Below are 17,881 nucleotides of genomic sequence, written 5' to 3' on the forward strand. Positions count from 1 at the left end.
CACTCTCTGCCTCACTTCCAATGTTTCAATAGTTTGTACCATCATGATCTTCTTTACATCTGTTTCTGGGACATTAATAGCAACAGTGTACGGTCCTTGCCACTTAGCTAGCAACATACTTGGTTCAGTAGGCAAAAGTAATAAAACTTTCTGTCAATTCTTCAAGTCTCTTTCTCGGGCATGTTTGTCATACCATACCCTTTGCTTGTGCTGTGCTTTCTGCATGTGGGCTTTAACCTTACCCCCCTGTATGTTTCCAGCTTGTCTCTCATCTGCAGTATGTGGAAGAGGATGTTTTCTGTTCACAAAGCCAGTGGTGCCACTCCAGCCACCCAATTGTCCCCCAGCATCTCTGATAAACCTGTTTTCCATAGAGCAGCTAAAAAGGAGAGAAACCGGTTGAAGCCATTGGTATTTCTCTGTATGTAAACAAAAGGCAACCTTTTATCCCAGTTTTTACCAGTATAAATCAATAAACTTCCTCAACATGTGCTTTAATGTGTCATTAAATCGTTTCACCAAACCGTCTGTTTCAAGATGGTATGTAGTAGTTTAAATACCTTTTATACCAGATTGGTCGTAAAGACATTTGATCAAATGTAACATGAAACTGGTAACTTGATCTATTAGGATCTCCTTTGGGATGCGAACTCTGGAAAAAATGTCTTCTAAACAGCGGACTATGCGTTAGACCTGAAGAGAACGTAATGGATAGACATTTGGATATCTTGTTGCATAATCACAAATGATTAATGCATATGGCCACTAATGCTCTTTGGTAAAGGACCTATGATATCCTTGGGTACATTCATTATCGGTTAGGTTTGCAGTTGGGCTCGGTCTGAAACATTGTTGGGAGCTACTACCTGACAGTCATGACATGTTTTGCAGTAGCTGACTACATCTTTTTATATTCCTGGCAAATAAAAATGTTGAGCAACATGATTATAGTGTTCTGACCATGGAACAGTTTGACCTAAATGCAGGATTACTGAACAATACTCTTTTGGTACAACGAGTCTGGGTTCCTCAATGTCTGCTAGATACAAAGGTTTACCCATTATTATGAAAGGTTCTCCAGTTGAACTTTTAAGCCCCACAATACTTTCTTTTTCATCATCAACTTTCTGTGCTTTATAAAAGAGGTTTTAAAGATGGATCATTTTCTTGGCTTTGTCATAATAGGTTTTCTCAGACTCTGAAGAGACAACCACGAGGACCAAGACAGTGTTTTAACAGTTCATTATGATAGACAGTTTTCTAAGGTCGGACTGGATACAGGACTGGAGCAGCAGGCAAAAACGGGATCCCTTTTTGAAGGAGGAAACAGAGGCTTATAAAATCTCTGGGTGAATGTAGAAAAAATTTAAAGAGGCTGACTTACAGGGGGTGAGATCTTGGTAAGGCCCGGGGAGGTAATAAGTCCTTTTCCACGGTGACTTGAGGCTGACAGGGTGTGCACAGTTTTGTGAAGAGAATTACTGTGTTCCTTTGCTTTTGTTTCCTCTCTTCCGGGAAGCTCCACAGAGGTCGGAGAAATAACGTTGGAGGGTGGACAGGCAGGTTGATGGTTAGGTTGGGGCAGCTGCTAAGAAGCAGGGTTTGGAGTTGGAAACAGACTAGCGTCTCAGGGCTGGGGAATCGAGGCTGGAATTTCCAGACTCCTCTGAACATGACACGAGTGGAAAACAGGAGATCAGAAAAATACACGGCTTCCTTCGGTAGAAGGTTTGATCTGCAAGGCAGGGGAGAAAAACAAGGTGATGAGAGAAATTCGCTTAGTAGCAGGACTGCAGAGTAGCGGAGGTCTAGCTGTTACCACACCAGGTGAGAAAACGAGCTGATGCCTTCCTCTGGGTTTCCACTCCATAAGAAGCCCAGCTGATTGCACTCAGATGAGTGACACCTGTGTGGCAGCACCTGCCAGTCATACCCTGTCTGGAAAAAACACAGCACACAAACACAGCCTGCATGCAGCCTGCATACAGCCTGCACACAAACCACCGTGGATATGAGGCTTTCTTTCTTTTCTAAAGTTATTGGGGATTTGCTCCTGGAGATCAACAGATGAAGTTATTGGCAAGGCAGTTTCAGGAAGTTTTGCCCTACCTTTGTTTTTATTTTTCTCCTTATCGCGTTGTCTTGGGTTCCTGCTTTTACTTCTTCCTTCACAAAAATAATCATCTGCATCCAGCAAGGGTTCTAAACCCTTTTTTAATGAACGCGTACAAACAGCAGAAAAATATGCCACAGAGTTTAGTTCAACCAAACTGTCTAAAATACTCCCAGAATGACATCATATGCTAATTGTTTCAAATCTCCAACAGTCAACATCAAAGTTTGGCCCTTAACATCAATAGTAATGTCTGGAGTTGGGTAATCTTTCTGACAATCATGGACACAAGGAATGTTTACAGGCATACTGAAGTTAGGCAGTACATTGCTCCACATAGAAGATTTTACAAAAGTTTGTGAACTACCAGTGTCTGCAAGAGGCTTTACTACTTTGCCATTTATTGCCACATCCACCACATGCTTATGCTGAATCAGTCCGTGAGTCAGTTCACTCAGCACTCATTCCACACACCCAAAAACCATTACCAAGTAGGTAGGGAAGAACTTAATGCTTCCTAACACACCTGTATTACTAGAGAAAATTATGTTCTTCTTTCCTCTCTTTGCCATCTGTGCCTTCTGTGGCCATTAGCATTTTGGGGAATATCAATTGTTTGCAGTTTGAGCTTCTGCTGTTGTGAGACTCAGGCTAAACCTACATTAGCATGTGAAATGCAAGTTCATTCAATTCAATTCAAATTCAAAAACACTTTGTTGATCCCAAAGGGAAATTAAATGTTGTTGTAGCTCATAATGCAGGTTTCTTCAAAGAGCCATTGCAGATGCTAATGGCTGTGGGAAGGAAGGATGTTCTGTACTGGTCTGTCTTACAGTAGATCTGAAGAAGCCTCTGACTAAAGACACTCTGTTATTGTATGACAGTCTCATGAAGAGGATGCTCAGAGTTATCCTTAATGTTCTTCATTAATGAAGAATCTTTCTTTGCACAATCATCTCTAGAGGAGTCCCCAGAACAAAGCCAGCCTTCTTTATTAGCTTATTAAGCTTTTTAAAGTCCTTGGCTCAATGCTGCTATGCCAACAGATGATGACAGAAGAGATCACACTCTCGAAAGCAGACTTATAGAAGATATCCAGCTTATTGCTGCAAACACTGAATGACCTAAGCTTCCTCATGAAATACAGTCTTCTCTGTCCCTTCTTGTAGACAGCTTCATAGTTGCATCTCCACTCTAGTCTGTTGTCCAGGGGTCCTCATGTACGATGCGTACTCAGGTACAAAAATATTGCAGTGCAATGTTTTACGCACAACTTGGCACGTACAAAAATAAATGGTGTGAAAATGTGCGTAAATCCACGCAAACTTTGACCAGCCATGAAAATGTGCTGAAGCCACGCCAACTTTTTCAATTGACTATAATAAACTACAGAAAACTAAAACTCACTTAAATCCACTGAAATATGACTCTATTCAGCTTTATTTAATACACTGAGAATCAAACCTAAAGTTTTTTTATGAGTCTGAGCTTTTACGGTTTAAACCACAGCAATGAAACCGAATCACATTTAGCCTCATAAAATAACTTAACACACCTCAGAAAAAGACGGAAACAACCTCATTCGGATATAAACTGTGAAACATCCTCTGTTTCTGTCAAATGTAGATGGAAATGCGCATCGGTCTGTGTGCTGAGAAGCATAAAATGCATGTGAATTACCTAAGAGGCACTTTCATTCTCAATGAAAATGAAATGTGTCGGATCAGCAGATTAATTCCAACCAAGTCAGGTTGGATGATTCCTAAGTTGGAGAAGCTAGGGACAATCATATGTCCATGATGTTATAATAATAGTTGTGTTGGGCACAAACCCTCCGTGCGCGATGGTTGGCTACTAGGTAATTTTATTTTATGTGACGTCCTGAATGGTTGTAAGGAAGTACTTCACATAGTGTGTGGTGATAGTCTTCCTAATAGTAATATAGGAGGCATATTCACGTCATTATAATGACCAGCATTGAGCTAAGAATGAACGTAGTGCAGGAGCTAGACAGAGCCGTTTGGTTTAGATACACACATTGTAGAACTAAACGGGTACGAGCCAACAAACGTTTTATTTTCAGCCAGGTTTGAGTCACTGATGTCATTCCAGAAGTTGTTGATTTGCTGTGACTACAAATAGCCCTCATGGTGTTTAGACACAGTCTCTCTAAGCGGTTTTTTGCCGAAAGGAACTAGGTTATTGACCATCACAGCACCGTTGCCATGGTTATTTGGACACGTGATGGGTGACTTCTGGCTATTTATACTACTTTGCATATGTATTTAGGGGTGGGGACCAGGGGGTCCAAGCTCCACGTGCAGCTATGCAGAATTCACCTTAAATTGGGATGCTTGAAGGCTACGAGTGCGGTGACATGTCTACGCACTGTTTCGTACATCTGAATTTTCAGGATTTCGCCCTACCACTAACCTATAGAATGAATGTTATGCAGTCTTTTGTACATGAGGCCTCAGGTGAACATCAAGGTATTTATACTCCTCCACCAGATCAGGTTGGAATGTTTTAAATGCACTGGAGAAATCAAAGAACATGATCCTCACAATGCTGCTGGCTTTTCTGTTATCCTTAACTCCACCTCCACAGCGATAAGCAAACTGCAGGGTGTCCTAAAAGCTGCTTGTTTGCTTACTCAGGTGTTCCAACAGTCTCTTTAGGACCTTCATGATGTAGGATTTCAGAGCAACATGTCTATAGTAATTACGGACTGATGGGTGAGTTTTCTTTGGTACCGAAACAAGGCAAGAGGTCTTCCACAACACCGGAATGTTCCCCTGGGTCAGGCTAAAGTTGAATAAGTGCTGCAGAATCCCACAGAGCTGTTCTGCACAGGCCCTCATGACTCTGGGGCTGAGACCACCTGAACCTTCAGCCTCAGGTTTAATCTCTCTAGCTGCCTTTTTACCTGACTTCTAGAGACACAAAGGTGGAAGGGTGGATGCAGCGGGAGCATTAGCATCTCTTGATTTGGTTGAAGATAAACATGTTGAAGCAGAAGGATCCATGGCTGAGCTGGAAGATAAAACAGATTAGGTGTGACAAGGAAGCTTTGGGAGGTTTGGATCTCTGTTTGGCTGTAGGCAGGAGTGAAGGATACTAGGCTTGTTCCTGAATTGAACCTATTGAAGGGTTCAACAGGTTGAACATTGATTATGTTTAGTTCAGGGGTTCTGTCCAGACATCCATCTGTCTGATCTTCTTTCTGCTTGAAGCCTGTGATCTTATTCATCCCTGATCACACATCTCTGATATTGTTTTGCTGGAGCTTGCTCTCCAGTTTCTTCCTGCACCTCATTGCTGTCTCTTATCCTGACTTTTAAGTGGCTTTTGTATACTTCTCAATAATTTCCTGTCTCCCGCTCCAAAGGCTCTTTTTTTGTTAAGCAGGTCCATCAGGCCACTGGTGTCCAGGATGCATTATTAGGGAAGCATTTCATCATTCTGGTCAGGATAGTGTTATCCACACAGAAGGTTATGTAGTCTGCCACACACTCAGTCATGGCATTGATGTTTTCTCCATGTGGCTCAGGACATCACATTTTGCAGCCTCAATGCAACCTTGCAGGGCTTCTTCAGCTTCCTGTGACCATCTTCTCACAGTTCGCTTTATTACAGTATGTCTCTGAACAAGGGGTTTATAGTTGGAGCAGAGAAAACAAGATTCTGATTTGCCTGGAGGATGTCTCGCTTCAATGAGTCCTTGACATTTTTATAAAAGAAATCTAGTGTTTTGTTTTCTCTGATTGAGCAGCTAACAAACTGTTGAAATGTTGGAAGTGTAGCAGAGAGTTAGCTGTGATTAAAATTGCCAGAACTTGCCACAAACGCATTGGAGTGTGAATATTAGCCAGCAATCATTTCAAACAGTTCAAAAACTCAAAGCTGTCCTTTATGATATGAAAATTGCTCACACTGATATTGTGATGATGATATAGTCATGATATATTGTGCAGCCCTATTATTGAGAAGACGGTCATGGGAATCTGAAGAAGCTTTGCAGGGTTGTTTTTGAGGATACAAACTGGGAGTGTGTGACTATATTAACTTACAGGAAAAGACTGGAGAGCTAGCTCCAGCAGAACAATTTTATAAAGGTGTGGTCATAGATGAAGAAGATCACAGGCTTTAAGCAGAAGGAAAATCGGAAAGATGGAAATTTGGACAGAGGAAATTAACTGGACATATTTGTCAATAGGAACAAGCTCTGCATACTCCTCTTCTACATGCAGCCAAAAATACATCATACTTTCTCTGGCCCCACAGCTGTTCTGTCACACCTCAAATGTTTTATCTTCCATGGACACTTCTGCTTCTACATCATTGTCTTTAACTAACCATGTTGGTGCCCCCTCTGCTTTCCCCTACCACATGTCTGTCTCTAGAAGTCAGGTAAAGAGGCAGCTGGGGAGACTAAACTAGAAACTGAGGCAGCTCTTCAACCTCAGTCTCACCCAGGAGAAGGTTCCAGCTTTGTAGATCTAGCTGAAGGTGCAACCAGCAGATTTCCTATTGTTGGGACCACACAGCCATGGGTGTTCAACACTAAAACTCCGGTACATACTTTCCTGGAACCTTTCAAAATAAAGTGCATTAACCTTCTTCCAGCACAGCCAGGAAATGGGGTAACTGCGGACTTCCTGTGGCGCCAATACCCAAATAAAAGCCCCACCTTTCCACAAGTCTTCCTCTTCCACACCAATGACCATCGGGTCAGGAGGGAACACAGCGCGCTGAATATCTTTTGCTGGCAAAAGGACATAAATTCAACTGGATCCAAGGACCGATCATTTGCAAAAGTTAAGTAGAATGAAATACTGTCTGTGTATCCGGTATTTTCATTCTTGAACGGAGAAATTAAGGTGTAAGAGTTGCTTACATTTTCTCTTCGAGGCCCCACAGAAGCAAACGGTGTTCTGAGAGAAGCTGTTTCGACAAGCCGAGTCTGGAGGAAAGACGACGGCCGCAACTGTGTTTACGGTAACGAACAGCTGGTCACCTTCTGATCGGGAGAAACTGAGGAAGTTAGCGGGAAGCTAACTCTTTGTTCACGATGGATATCTTCTTCAAACTTCGCCTTGGGACGACATTCCCTCAACAGCTTCAGAGGTTGGGGTTTGGGCAGATTAACAGATTGGTTTAGGATGAAATGATCTAAACGTTTTCATGTTATGAAGTTTGTTTTGTGGAACTCGGCTTTCTTGGTGCTAGCATGCTACCTGTAGCACCGAGGCCGGTTCGGGTTCTTTGTATGTGTTAAAGCTAAGATAAACTTTATTTAAAGGGTGGTTTTTACCTGAACATTGCTCATAACGCGCCGTCAGCGCTTATGCATTTTAACCCTGGTATTTTAAAGGTATGTGTTGATTCTGGCGCTAAGCTATCTCTAGCTTAGCACTTTAGCTAGCTTCTTTGTTAGCCCAACGGCCAGCCGGTAAATACACGTGTGCTAGCATTAAGGCTAGTCAACAGAAAGGTTGTTAGTTTTCAAGCTAGTGAATAATCGTCCCCGAACATCATTTACTAAAGTTGATAACTAAGTAAACACCATTAAGCCCCATTTCTCCAGAAAGATTTGGCTCTTTTCCAAAATACTCAATAATATTTCTTCAAATATTGTTTTAATAAATGAAGGCAGCTAATTAGACACCGTTGAGAATTAGTCATCCAGGAGGTGGGTTTTATTCAGCAGATCATTATTTAAAACATTATTTTATTAAAATAATATTTAATCTGATCTTGCATTGTGAAAGGTTGTCTAAAGGTTGCTGATTATTTTCTAAGTTAGTTCCAAAACTAACTTAACTTCACTTCCAGATTCTTCAAGATAATCCGTGGTTCTCAAACATAAACATTGCATGGTAATGTTGCATCACTCTTTTTGGGTCATGATTTCTAATCATCTTTAATCAACTTGTTTATATTGTAAATAGTCCATTAGTTGTCATTATTCTTTAATTCTGCTTGGTAGTTTAGTTGGATTGTTTTAGCATAGTAAAGAGTTTGTTGATTGAAATATGTTGGACTTTGAGTTGACTTATTTTTGTTAATAAATTCTTGTATTTTAAGAAATTGTGTGAATTCATTCCATATGTGTGCAGAGTTTATGCTGTTCAATAATGCCTGAGCTCGTCTCACACCTTTCTATTCTGTCCTAATACCATCGCCTTAATGGGGCTGGTATTCACAGGACAATCCTTAACAGACCGGAATATTATTTGGTAAAATATTAATATTAAAATATTAATATTAAATAATATTCTCAGATTCATATTTACAACACTATTCCGATTGAAGACCTGAATTATCACATTTTGCGACCTAGGTGTGCAAAATCCGACAAGCCTAGGTTGGTTGAGACAAGTCTACCTCCACAAACTTGATGATACCCTGCAGACAGTGAATGCCACCAGGAGTGTTGGAAGCTGAAGATAAGTTGGAAGCTGCCGAATCAAGAGCTAGGAGGTTGGAGAAAGGTGAGTGTAGTCGAAACATTTCGCACCCCTAGAGGAATGGGGGCTGGTGGTAAATCCCACCTCAAAGGTGAATTTTTTAAAGGAGAGACTAACCTGCAGCATCCTGATTGAATCTTCAGCTCAGAGCTGGAAGAAGAAGCTGTTCTGCAAAGATTCCCCTTCCAGATTCGAGTTGATCCCCGCAGATCCACCGAGTCCAGAGTAGGTATGAATGGTCCGAGTAGTGTCAGTGGTGCAGTGTCCCACTCCACTGCAGTGGACAGCCATAGACAATACCTGGTGGTGGACTCAGTAGAGGCAGGTGGTTTAAAATTTAGGGGTGATTAACCTTCAAACCTGACTTGCAGCACCCTTCACTGTCTGTGGGACTCAGGTGCTTCATACCGCTCTGAACTACTGCCATGGACCCATGTCCGTAGGGCACAGGGCACACCAACGTACGATGAACAGCCTCCGTTGCTTTCTCGAAGGCTGGATCAGGATTTTCTAGCATACCATGGACGTACTAGGCCGGAAATCTCAGATGATGATTCAGATGGACCAGCACCAATACCTGAGCATGGATTGTGCACGTCAGCTTGAGTCTGTTGACAGAGACATAAACTGTTGCGACCTGAGTAATACAGAATCAAACAATGACTACCCTATGGAGGTCGAATGTTGTCTTTTAGACTTGCACTGTTCCTCGGCTCATAAAGAGAGATGGAGGATGCCTTCCACAAGCTTTTAGCATAAGCAATGTGCCAGGCCACCGCTCCACCTCAACCATTATCGGAGGTAACCAAACCACAGGTGAAACCGAACCCATAACCCCCATCGGCATGACTAGACATGGACCTAGTCTCCACTGCCACCAGAATTTATCTGGTCAGATGGGAAAACAAACCTAGGAAACCCCAAAAACCTCTTGGGAACTTACTAAGAGAAATACCAAGAACTAATTTCTTAAGATTTTTAGGTGAACAAAGCCACAATGAGCGTGTACGTCGCCAATATTGTCCAACCCTTCTGGACGCAGGGTCTGCGATAAGCCTGATGTGCTCAACCTTGTTTGAAGCAGTGACTAAAGCCATGCTCTTCCTTGGTGAACCATTTCAGGGAGAGGCTTGTGATGTAAGCATCACTAGTTACCAATCCAGTCATGATGCATCACAACTCAGGTGTGGTTAGACATCACATTCCAAGACATTGACTAACCTCTGCTTATCATCTGTTGTGGAGAGTACTATCCTTTTAATTTCCCCTTGGGATTAATTAAATGTTTTTATTTGAATTAAATTGAATTGAGTGAGGATTTAGAGTACAGTCATTATACAGTAGAGACTATATGTACATCCTTCAATCAAACGAGGTGTGAAAATCTTGACAGGTGGGCGGGACTTCCGGTGGCTGGGACATCCTAGGGCGGGACTTCCGGTGGTGGGCCTTCCGGTGACGTAACCGGATATCATCATTAACCGGATGTTGTCATTAGCCGGATATCGTCATTAACCGGATATCGTCATTAGCCGGATATCGTTATTAACCGGATGTTGTCATTAGCCAGATATTGTCATGACAAGGAAGCAAATCTTTCTAATTGTATGTTTTTAGATGTTTTTTACATCTAAAAACAAAACATGTAGTTTATCCACTTTAAAAAGTCACTCAGGTTAATGCAGGCACATCACACAAAATTCTGATAAAAAGAGAGAACCTGACAGAATTGTAAATTAATTTTGTTTTAACGCAGGGGTTATACCTGGTTTGATTCTACAGGCAAGGTTGATCATCAGGTAAAGATTTGTTGTCACCATACTCCTTAAATCCACAGCAGCCAGAAAAGGAGATTACAGACAGGTGTGCAGGCTGCTGGCTGCAGACTGCACACACAGAACTCACACTTACACACCAGGATCATAACAATTTGTTGACAAAGGACTGCTCCATAAATTCCCAGTTCCTAAAGGATACCTGGAGAATTGGAATTTGTTAGGTTGGATGTTTAGTTTTGCTTTAGAACTAGGAAATTCTTTGGATTTTTAAGGCCTGTCTTCATGTACCATTTGAGCCTTTTGAGGTGACTGATCTGAAGTCAAACTTCTTCAAAATATTGTTTCTGCTGACCATAACAACAAGGAGAATTAGTCAGCACCACATTGTCTAAGCTTGCACCTACTGCTCTAGTTTTCTGTCTAATCAATTAGGCATTAGGCACCCTGGTCAAGACTACCCTATACTGTACCCTATTGTGGCCTTGGCAAAGTACATCCACCACATATTGAAAATTAGGAAACTGATCTGTTTTATTGTCTTCTTCAGTAACAATATTTTAGACAAGCCTTTATCTAAGTCCAGGCTATAGGAATGGGTTGTGACACAATTCAGCTTGCCTAGATATTTTCAGGTATTCCTGCCCCAATAGGTGTTCAAGAAAGCTCCACTGCTGTTTCTACATTACAAGACTTATGTTGATGATCCTCTCTTGCTGACCTATGTACATCAGCAAAATTGTTTTCTTGCCTACTTTTTCAGTATTCTATCAGTTGACTATAGTAGCCAACCTTTCCATTGGGAAGTGGGTGTTGAACTGGATCTGCCAGCAGAGGCTTTAAGTGTTGTTTCTGTATGTTTAGTCAGCTTGGTGACCTGCAAACAAAAGTGGCATTTTATTACAAGGATGGTATTTTTGTCTTCCAGGGCTATTCTTAATCTAGAGTTAGTCTTGCATCTTGCAGACTGCTTCCACAAGCCATTTTGCTTTTCTGGATTTTCTTTAACGCCAAGTTCTGGATGGTTTTTGTATAGTATAACTTTGTGAATAGTTAATTGGCTGCACCAATGTTATGGATGGCACTATCACCATGAAGTGTCATAAAGTTAGCCTTAATAATAATAATAAACTTGTCCTGTCTCATAATCAGAAATAGTTATTTTTTTCTGTTTTATTCATTCATTAAAAATATGTTTGTATATTTGATTTTTGATTGTAATGTTGATTAGCTTTCTTAATTTTTTACATCTTTTAATTTAAATATTATTTATTGTATAGATTGTGAATAAATCAGGCTGCACAATTGTGCAGTTGTTAGCACTTTAGCACTGGACTAAAATGGTTCTGGGTCTGAATACCAGCCAAGGCACATCTGCGTACAGTTTGCGTGTTCTCGATATGTATGCATGAGTTAACTCAGATTCTCTAGCTTCCTCCTACAGAATAAAGACTTAGCATGTTAGGTCAATTGGTCTCTTGAATACCTCTGGGTTCAAATGTGTGCATGCATGGCTGTTTTTGTTGTGTGTCAGTGTTGCCTAGTGAAGGAATTGCAACTAGTCAAAGCTGTACCCTGTTTCTTGGACTATGATTGCTAGAGATAGGGACCAGCCACATTGCAAACCTTAGAAAATGGATGGATTAGTTCATTTTTCAGTTGATTTCAAATACTGAGAAAAAGACAGAGGTCGGTTTAGAGTTTGCTTAAGTAATCAAAGTATATACATATAAATATACATATACATGTACACAGCAGGTTGTGGCAGTGCAATGTACTTATTTGTTTCACAGCTGCAAGGTGTTTACTGTGTTCAACAGAGAGACATCCTGGGAACAAAACTGTCTCTGTCTCATATTCACATATTTAATCTTTGGGAGTAGGTATTTTTAGTGTTTTCAGTAAAGATAAAAAAGAAAGCAAGAAAAAAGAACAAGAGGGGAAAAAGTAGAGAAATAGAAAGAGATAAACAGAAACAGGTGACAGACACACCTGAAAAAATAAATATATGATGCTCATCCAATTAAAACAGTTGATCTCAGGCCACTGTGTTACAGAATGCTTTCTAATCTCCTCCTCTGACAGACCAATAAAGGTATATAGGAAAGATAAAACACTTTTGCATGCAAGTGAGTGATGGAGATCTCAGTTTTTTTGATTGACCTGACATTGGGTCTGTATCTGTTTGAGGTTAGAACAGTTGTTGCTTTGGGTGGGTCTGTTTTTAGTGAGAAAAAATCAGCTGCTCTCAAAGAGCCTGGCAGTGCTAATGGTGCTTTTACTGGGGTTTCATCTTTGAAATGTAGCCTGCAGGCTAGTGCTCATGTACCTGCCTTCTCAATGGATGGGGACTACCTTATTGGAGGTGTTTTCTCCATCCACGCCAACATGCACACGATAGATAATAACTACACCACAACTCCTGAGCCTCCAAGGTGCACAGGGAGGTTAGTAAGTGAGAAGAGGTGAAAAATGATGTTGAACTGAAATGCTGCATTTTTTTCTCAATGTTGATATAGGCTGTGATAATGTTTTTAACTAGTAGTAAAATGCATCACCTATTTTTGAGTGTTTAGACACAATTTTATTTTATCACTTTAAACAACGTGTTCAATAACTTGCGGGAATGCAGGAAAAATACTTTAGGAGCTATAGGTTCAAGATTAACAAAGATTGTTCCTAATTTTTATTTTGTACCGATATGTATTGAATTTCCCAAGAAACGTTTTCATTTATATTTTGCATTGTTTTGTAATAACATGTCAAAGCACCTGTTTCTTAACGCATAACCTGCACACCCAAACTTTCTATGTGCAGAATAGATCCACGTGAACTGCGCTTCTCTCGTGCAATGATCTTTGCCATTGAGGAAATAAATAACAGCACAGAGCTGCTGCCAGGTGTCAAACTGGGATATCAGATCCATGACTCTTGTGCCTCTGTGCCTGTCACAATACATGTGGCATTTCAGCTGTCAAATGGACATGACTCTGTTTTTTACAAAGGCAGTGATTGTTCTAAATCTGGTGCAGTGATGGCTGTAATTGGTGAATCTGGATCCACTCCATCTATCAGCATGTCTCGTGTTATCGGGCCCTTTAACATTCCACAGGTGCAAAGTTTCAAAAATCTTCCTTACAAATGAATTAGCTCCAGTTGCTTTATTTGTTATGTTAATGAGTTTTCTTAACATTCATTTTTTTAGGTGAGCCACTATGCCACCTGTGCCTGTCTGTCAAATAGAAAGCAGTATCCAACTTTTTTCAGAACAATTCCCAGTGATCAGTACCAAGCTGACGCTATGGCCAAGCTGGTGAAACATTTTGGTTGGACTTGGATAGGTGCCGTAAGGTCGGATTCAGATTATGGAAATAACGGCATGGCAACTTTTCTTGATGCAGCGCTCAGAGAGGGGATCTGTGTGGAGTACTCCGAATCCTTCTATCGGACCAACCCACCCAGTAAAATCCAAAGAGTTGCTGATGTTATCCGGAGGTTTCTGTATCCTGCCTTTTTATATTGAATCAAATATTCTATCAAAGATAACTGATTTGCATTATTATGACTGAAAAAAAAAGTCATATGTTGGTTTAAAGCAATACAGTAATTTATTTTCAGGTCAACATCAAAAGTAGTTGTGGCATTCGCAGCGCCCGGGGACATGAAGTTCCTTTTAGAGGAGCTGGCTGAAGACCCTCCTCCACCTCATCAGTGGATTGGAAGTGAGGCCTGGGTAACTGATCCACACTTAATGGAATTCAGTTTTTGTTCAGGGGCTATTGGAGTTGCCATTCAACAATCTGTCATTCCTGGCCTGAGAGACTTCCTTCTGAATCTTTCTCCTTCGCAAGTTGCTGCCTCCTCAGTGCTGACTGAGTACTGGGAGGATGCTTTCAACTGCAAGCTGAAAAGTGAGACAGTTTTCTCAAACTTTCCTTAAAAGTAAAGGTGTTAAATTAAACAATACCCCCAAAATGATGTAATGCTTTTGTTACAGGATTCCTTAACATTTGCAACAGAAAACATATTTAAAGAGAAAAATAGTCTAACTACTTTTTGAAAAGTAATTTACTATATTTATATTTATGTTCTGTAACATCTCCCCAAAACTTTTTTTATTATTAAGTGATGTATTTTTATATGGGCATTTTTGCGATTCCCAACAGGAAGTTTGTGTTGCATTTTGGTAAATAAGATTGGGTTTTTTCTTTCCATATCTTTAGGTTATGATCTAGATAAGAGGTCCTGTGATGGAACTGAGGACATTAGAACACTCTCGAGCCCGTACACCGAAACATCTCAGTTAAGAATTACTAATATGGCATACAAGGCTGTTTATGCAGTAGCACATGCCATTCATGATTCAGTTTGCCAGGAAACCAATGAAACAATACAGTGTGACAAACACATCAAATTGGAATCAAGCCAGGTCTGTTTGAATGAAGAATGATTCTAAACTGTTTCCCTGACAATACATTTTCCCCACCCCATTATTTTTTTCATAAAACTTTTAAATTTAAAGATTATTTTTAGAAATCATTCCTTCCTTCAATTCTGTGCTGCTTCACAGGTTTTGTCAGGGCTGAAGAAAGTAAATTTTTCCAGAAATGGTTACCATGTGTCATTTGACACTAATGGTGATCCTGTTGCTTTTTATGAACTGGTCAACTGGCAGAAAAGTGACGGGGGAGTTACTGAATTGGTTACAGTGGGATACTATGATGCATCACTGCCAATGGGCCGACAGTTCCTTATCAACCGGAACTTAACCTGGTTGGACGGCAGCACTGAGGTAATGGGACTTTAGAGGAAAAACAGATTAACCTTTGTCTTATTGCTCCATTATGGTTGCATGACAAAAACATTTGTATTGTGAATTTGTTTATAATTGTGGTACAGGTACCAGTTTCATCTTGCTCTGAGAGTTGTCCTCCAGGAACTCGTAAAGTGTTACAGAAAGGGAAGTCCATCTGCTGCTATGATTGTATATCTTGTCCTGAAGGAGAGATTAGCAATATGACAGGTAATGTCAAACATCTTTTTATACAGCTCTTCATCACCGAATATTCATGAGTTACAAATGTTTTTGATTGATATTTTAGATTCCCCTGACTGCTTCCCATGTCCCAGTGAGTTCTGGCCAAACGCAAAGAGAGATGCATGTTTCCCCAAACCTGTGGAGTTTCTTTCTTTTGAGGAAATCCTGTCAATTATCCTGGCTGTATTCTCCATCAGTGGGGCCTGTCTGGCCATCATAACAGCAGCAGTTTTTTATCATCACAGGACAACCCCAATTGTCAGAGCCAACAACTCTGAGCTGAGCTTCCTGCTGCTCTTCTCTCTGACTCTGTGCTTCTTGTGTTCATTAACATTTATTGGAGCACCGTCTGAGTGGTCCTGCATGCTACGACACACAACGTTTGGCATCACCTTTGTCCTTTGTATCTCCTGTGTTCTTGGTAAAACTATTGTGGTTTTAATGGCCTTTAAAGCTACACTACCAGGAAACAATGTCATAAAATGGTTTGGTCCTCCACAGCAAAGAATGACTGTAGTGTCATTTACATTTATTCAGGTTATAATTTGTATTATTTGGTTGCTAGTGAGTCCTCCTTTCCCAGTTAAAAATCTAAGCACCTACAAGGAGAAGATTATCCTGGAATGTGCATTAGGCTCTGCTGTTGGCTTCTGGGCTGTGCTGGGATACATCGGCCTCCTGGCTTTTTTTTGCTTTGTGTTAGCTGTTCTAGCTCGGAAACTACCTGATAATTTTAATGAAGCCAAGATGATAACCTTCAGCATGTTGATATTCTGTGCAGTCTGGATCACCTTTATTCCAGCATATATCAGCTCTCCTGGAAAATTTACTGTGGCTGTGGAGATATTTGCCATTCTGGCTTCCAGCTTTGGACTGATACTGTGTATATTTGCTCCAAAGTTTTTCATTATTTTGTTTCAGCCGGAGAAGAACACCAAAAAATTTTTAATGACCAAAAGCTAATAATTGCTTTGTAGTGTTAATGATATGATAAATCCTGGAATACATCTGCTAACATTTAGCTTTGTAAACAATGCTAATTATTATGTTTTATCAAAATTAAACATTTGAGACCAGCCTTGTGTAAGTCACTCATTCTTAAGTCAAGTTGATTGAAATAGATTTTAGAATTTGTGGTCTTACAAAATATATATTTTATGAATTGAAAAAAAAAAGAATTCTCAAAATTTAAAACTACTCTGCCATTTTCATTTTTTTTTCCCAATTGTCTGAATTTACCACTGAAGAGCCAATCATACACTATGTCCAATCATCCATCCCAGACATAATCATATACTTTGTGCACAATTATTAGGCAAATGAGCATTGTGCTCATATCTTTAGTTTTAGGAATATTTTCCGTGGCAAAAAGTCGATAGGGTTAGAATGTCGATACTGAGAAAAAAGACCCAAATTACCTGCCAAGGATTTGAGAAGAATCTAACATGAAGCTACCAGGAACCCATTTATTGCATCTTGTCCCTTTAGATAACTTTGGCAAAGTTTTTTTTATTTTATTTTAACACAGTAATGTTCGGGAGATTGCTCAAACTCCCTCTCCATCATTTTCTTCTCACTAAACATGCAGAACATGGTCACATTCTTGTGTGTCTTTTCCATCAGTCCTTTGTAGCCTCCTACAGATTTTCTTATGACATTGCCCTAAATTTAGCTCCATCTATCTATACATAAGTGTGGAGTAGCCTATCAATGCTAAATGTAAGCTTCCTTACAACACGATATTGGCACCACTATGTTGCCTGCTGGAGATGGTTTACATTATGGGATGTTCAGTTTTATTTCTTTCCCACATCAAGCATTTTGCACATAGGCCACGAAGTTTGGCTTTGGAATAATCCAACCAAGAAACCATCCTCCAAGTGTTTGTTTTGTCCCCTATAATGCTTGTTGAAAAACAGCAAATGGAATTTTCTCCATAGTTACAATGTTCCTCTTGGCTGCTATACTGGCTAATTCTCTCCTTGCCCAGTTTATATGGAACGCCAAAGTGTTCAAAATTAAATAAATAAATAAAACAGTATGAATCAGGGGGAGAAGCTCGGTCATCCTGGAGGGACTCAGAGTAGAGCCGTTGCTTCTCCACATCGAGAGGAGCCAGCTGAGGTGGCTCGGGCATCTAGTTAGGATGCCTCCTGGACGCCTCCCTGGTGAAGTGTTCCGGACCTGTAGGAGGCCCAGAGGAAGACCCAGGACACACTGGAGGGACTATGTTTCTTGGCTGGCCTGGGAACGCCTTGGGATTCCCCCAGATGAGCTGGGCCAAGTGGCTGGGGAGAGGGAAGTCTGGGTCTTAGGCTGCTGCCCCTGCAACCCGACCCCGGTTAAGCGGAAGACAATGAATGGATGGATGGATGGATGGATGGATGGATGGATGGATGGATGGATGGATGGATGGATGGATGGATGGATGGATGGATGGATGGATGGATGGATGGATGGATGGATGGATGGATGGATGAAAATA

At 40.7% G+C, this 17,881-nt stretch overlaps 1 protein-coding gene across 1 annotated transcript; it reads left to right on the forward strand.

Annotated features, from left to right (window-relative positions):
* Positions 1-12,731: 12,731 nt before the first annotated feature.
* Positions 12,732-16,359, forward strand: LOC124884441 (extracellular calcium-sensing receptor-like). Its single transcript, XM_047392363.1, has 8 exons — positions 12,732-12,805; positions 13,176-13,470; positions 13,564-13,853; positions 13,977-14,269; positions 14,582-14,787; positions 14,929-15,150; positions 15,258-15,381; positions 15,461-16,359. The coding sequence occupies exons 1-8, from the start codon at positions 12,747-12,749 to the stop codon at positions 16,357-16,359; spliced, it is 2,388 nt and encodes a 795-aa protein (XP_047248319.1). The 5' UTR covers positions 12,732-12,746.
* The last annotated feature ends 1,522 nt before the right edge of the window (positions 16,360-17,881 follow it).

Source organism: Girardinichthys multiradiatus, chromosome 18 (assembly GCF_021462225.1).
Source record: "Girardinichthys multiradiatus isolate DD_20200921_A chromosome 18, DD_fGirMul_XY1, whole genome shotgun sequence".
NCBI classification, from domain to species: domain Eukaryota; kingdom Metazoa; phylum Chordata; class Actinopteri; order Cyprinodontiformes; family Goodeidae; genus Girardinichthys; species Girardinichthys multiradiatus.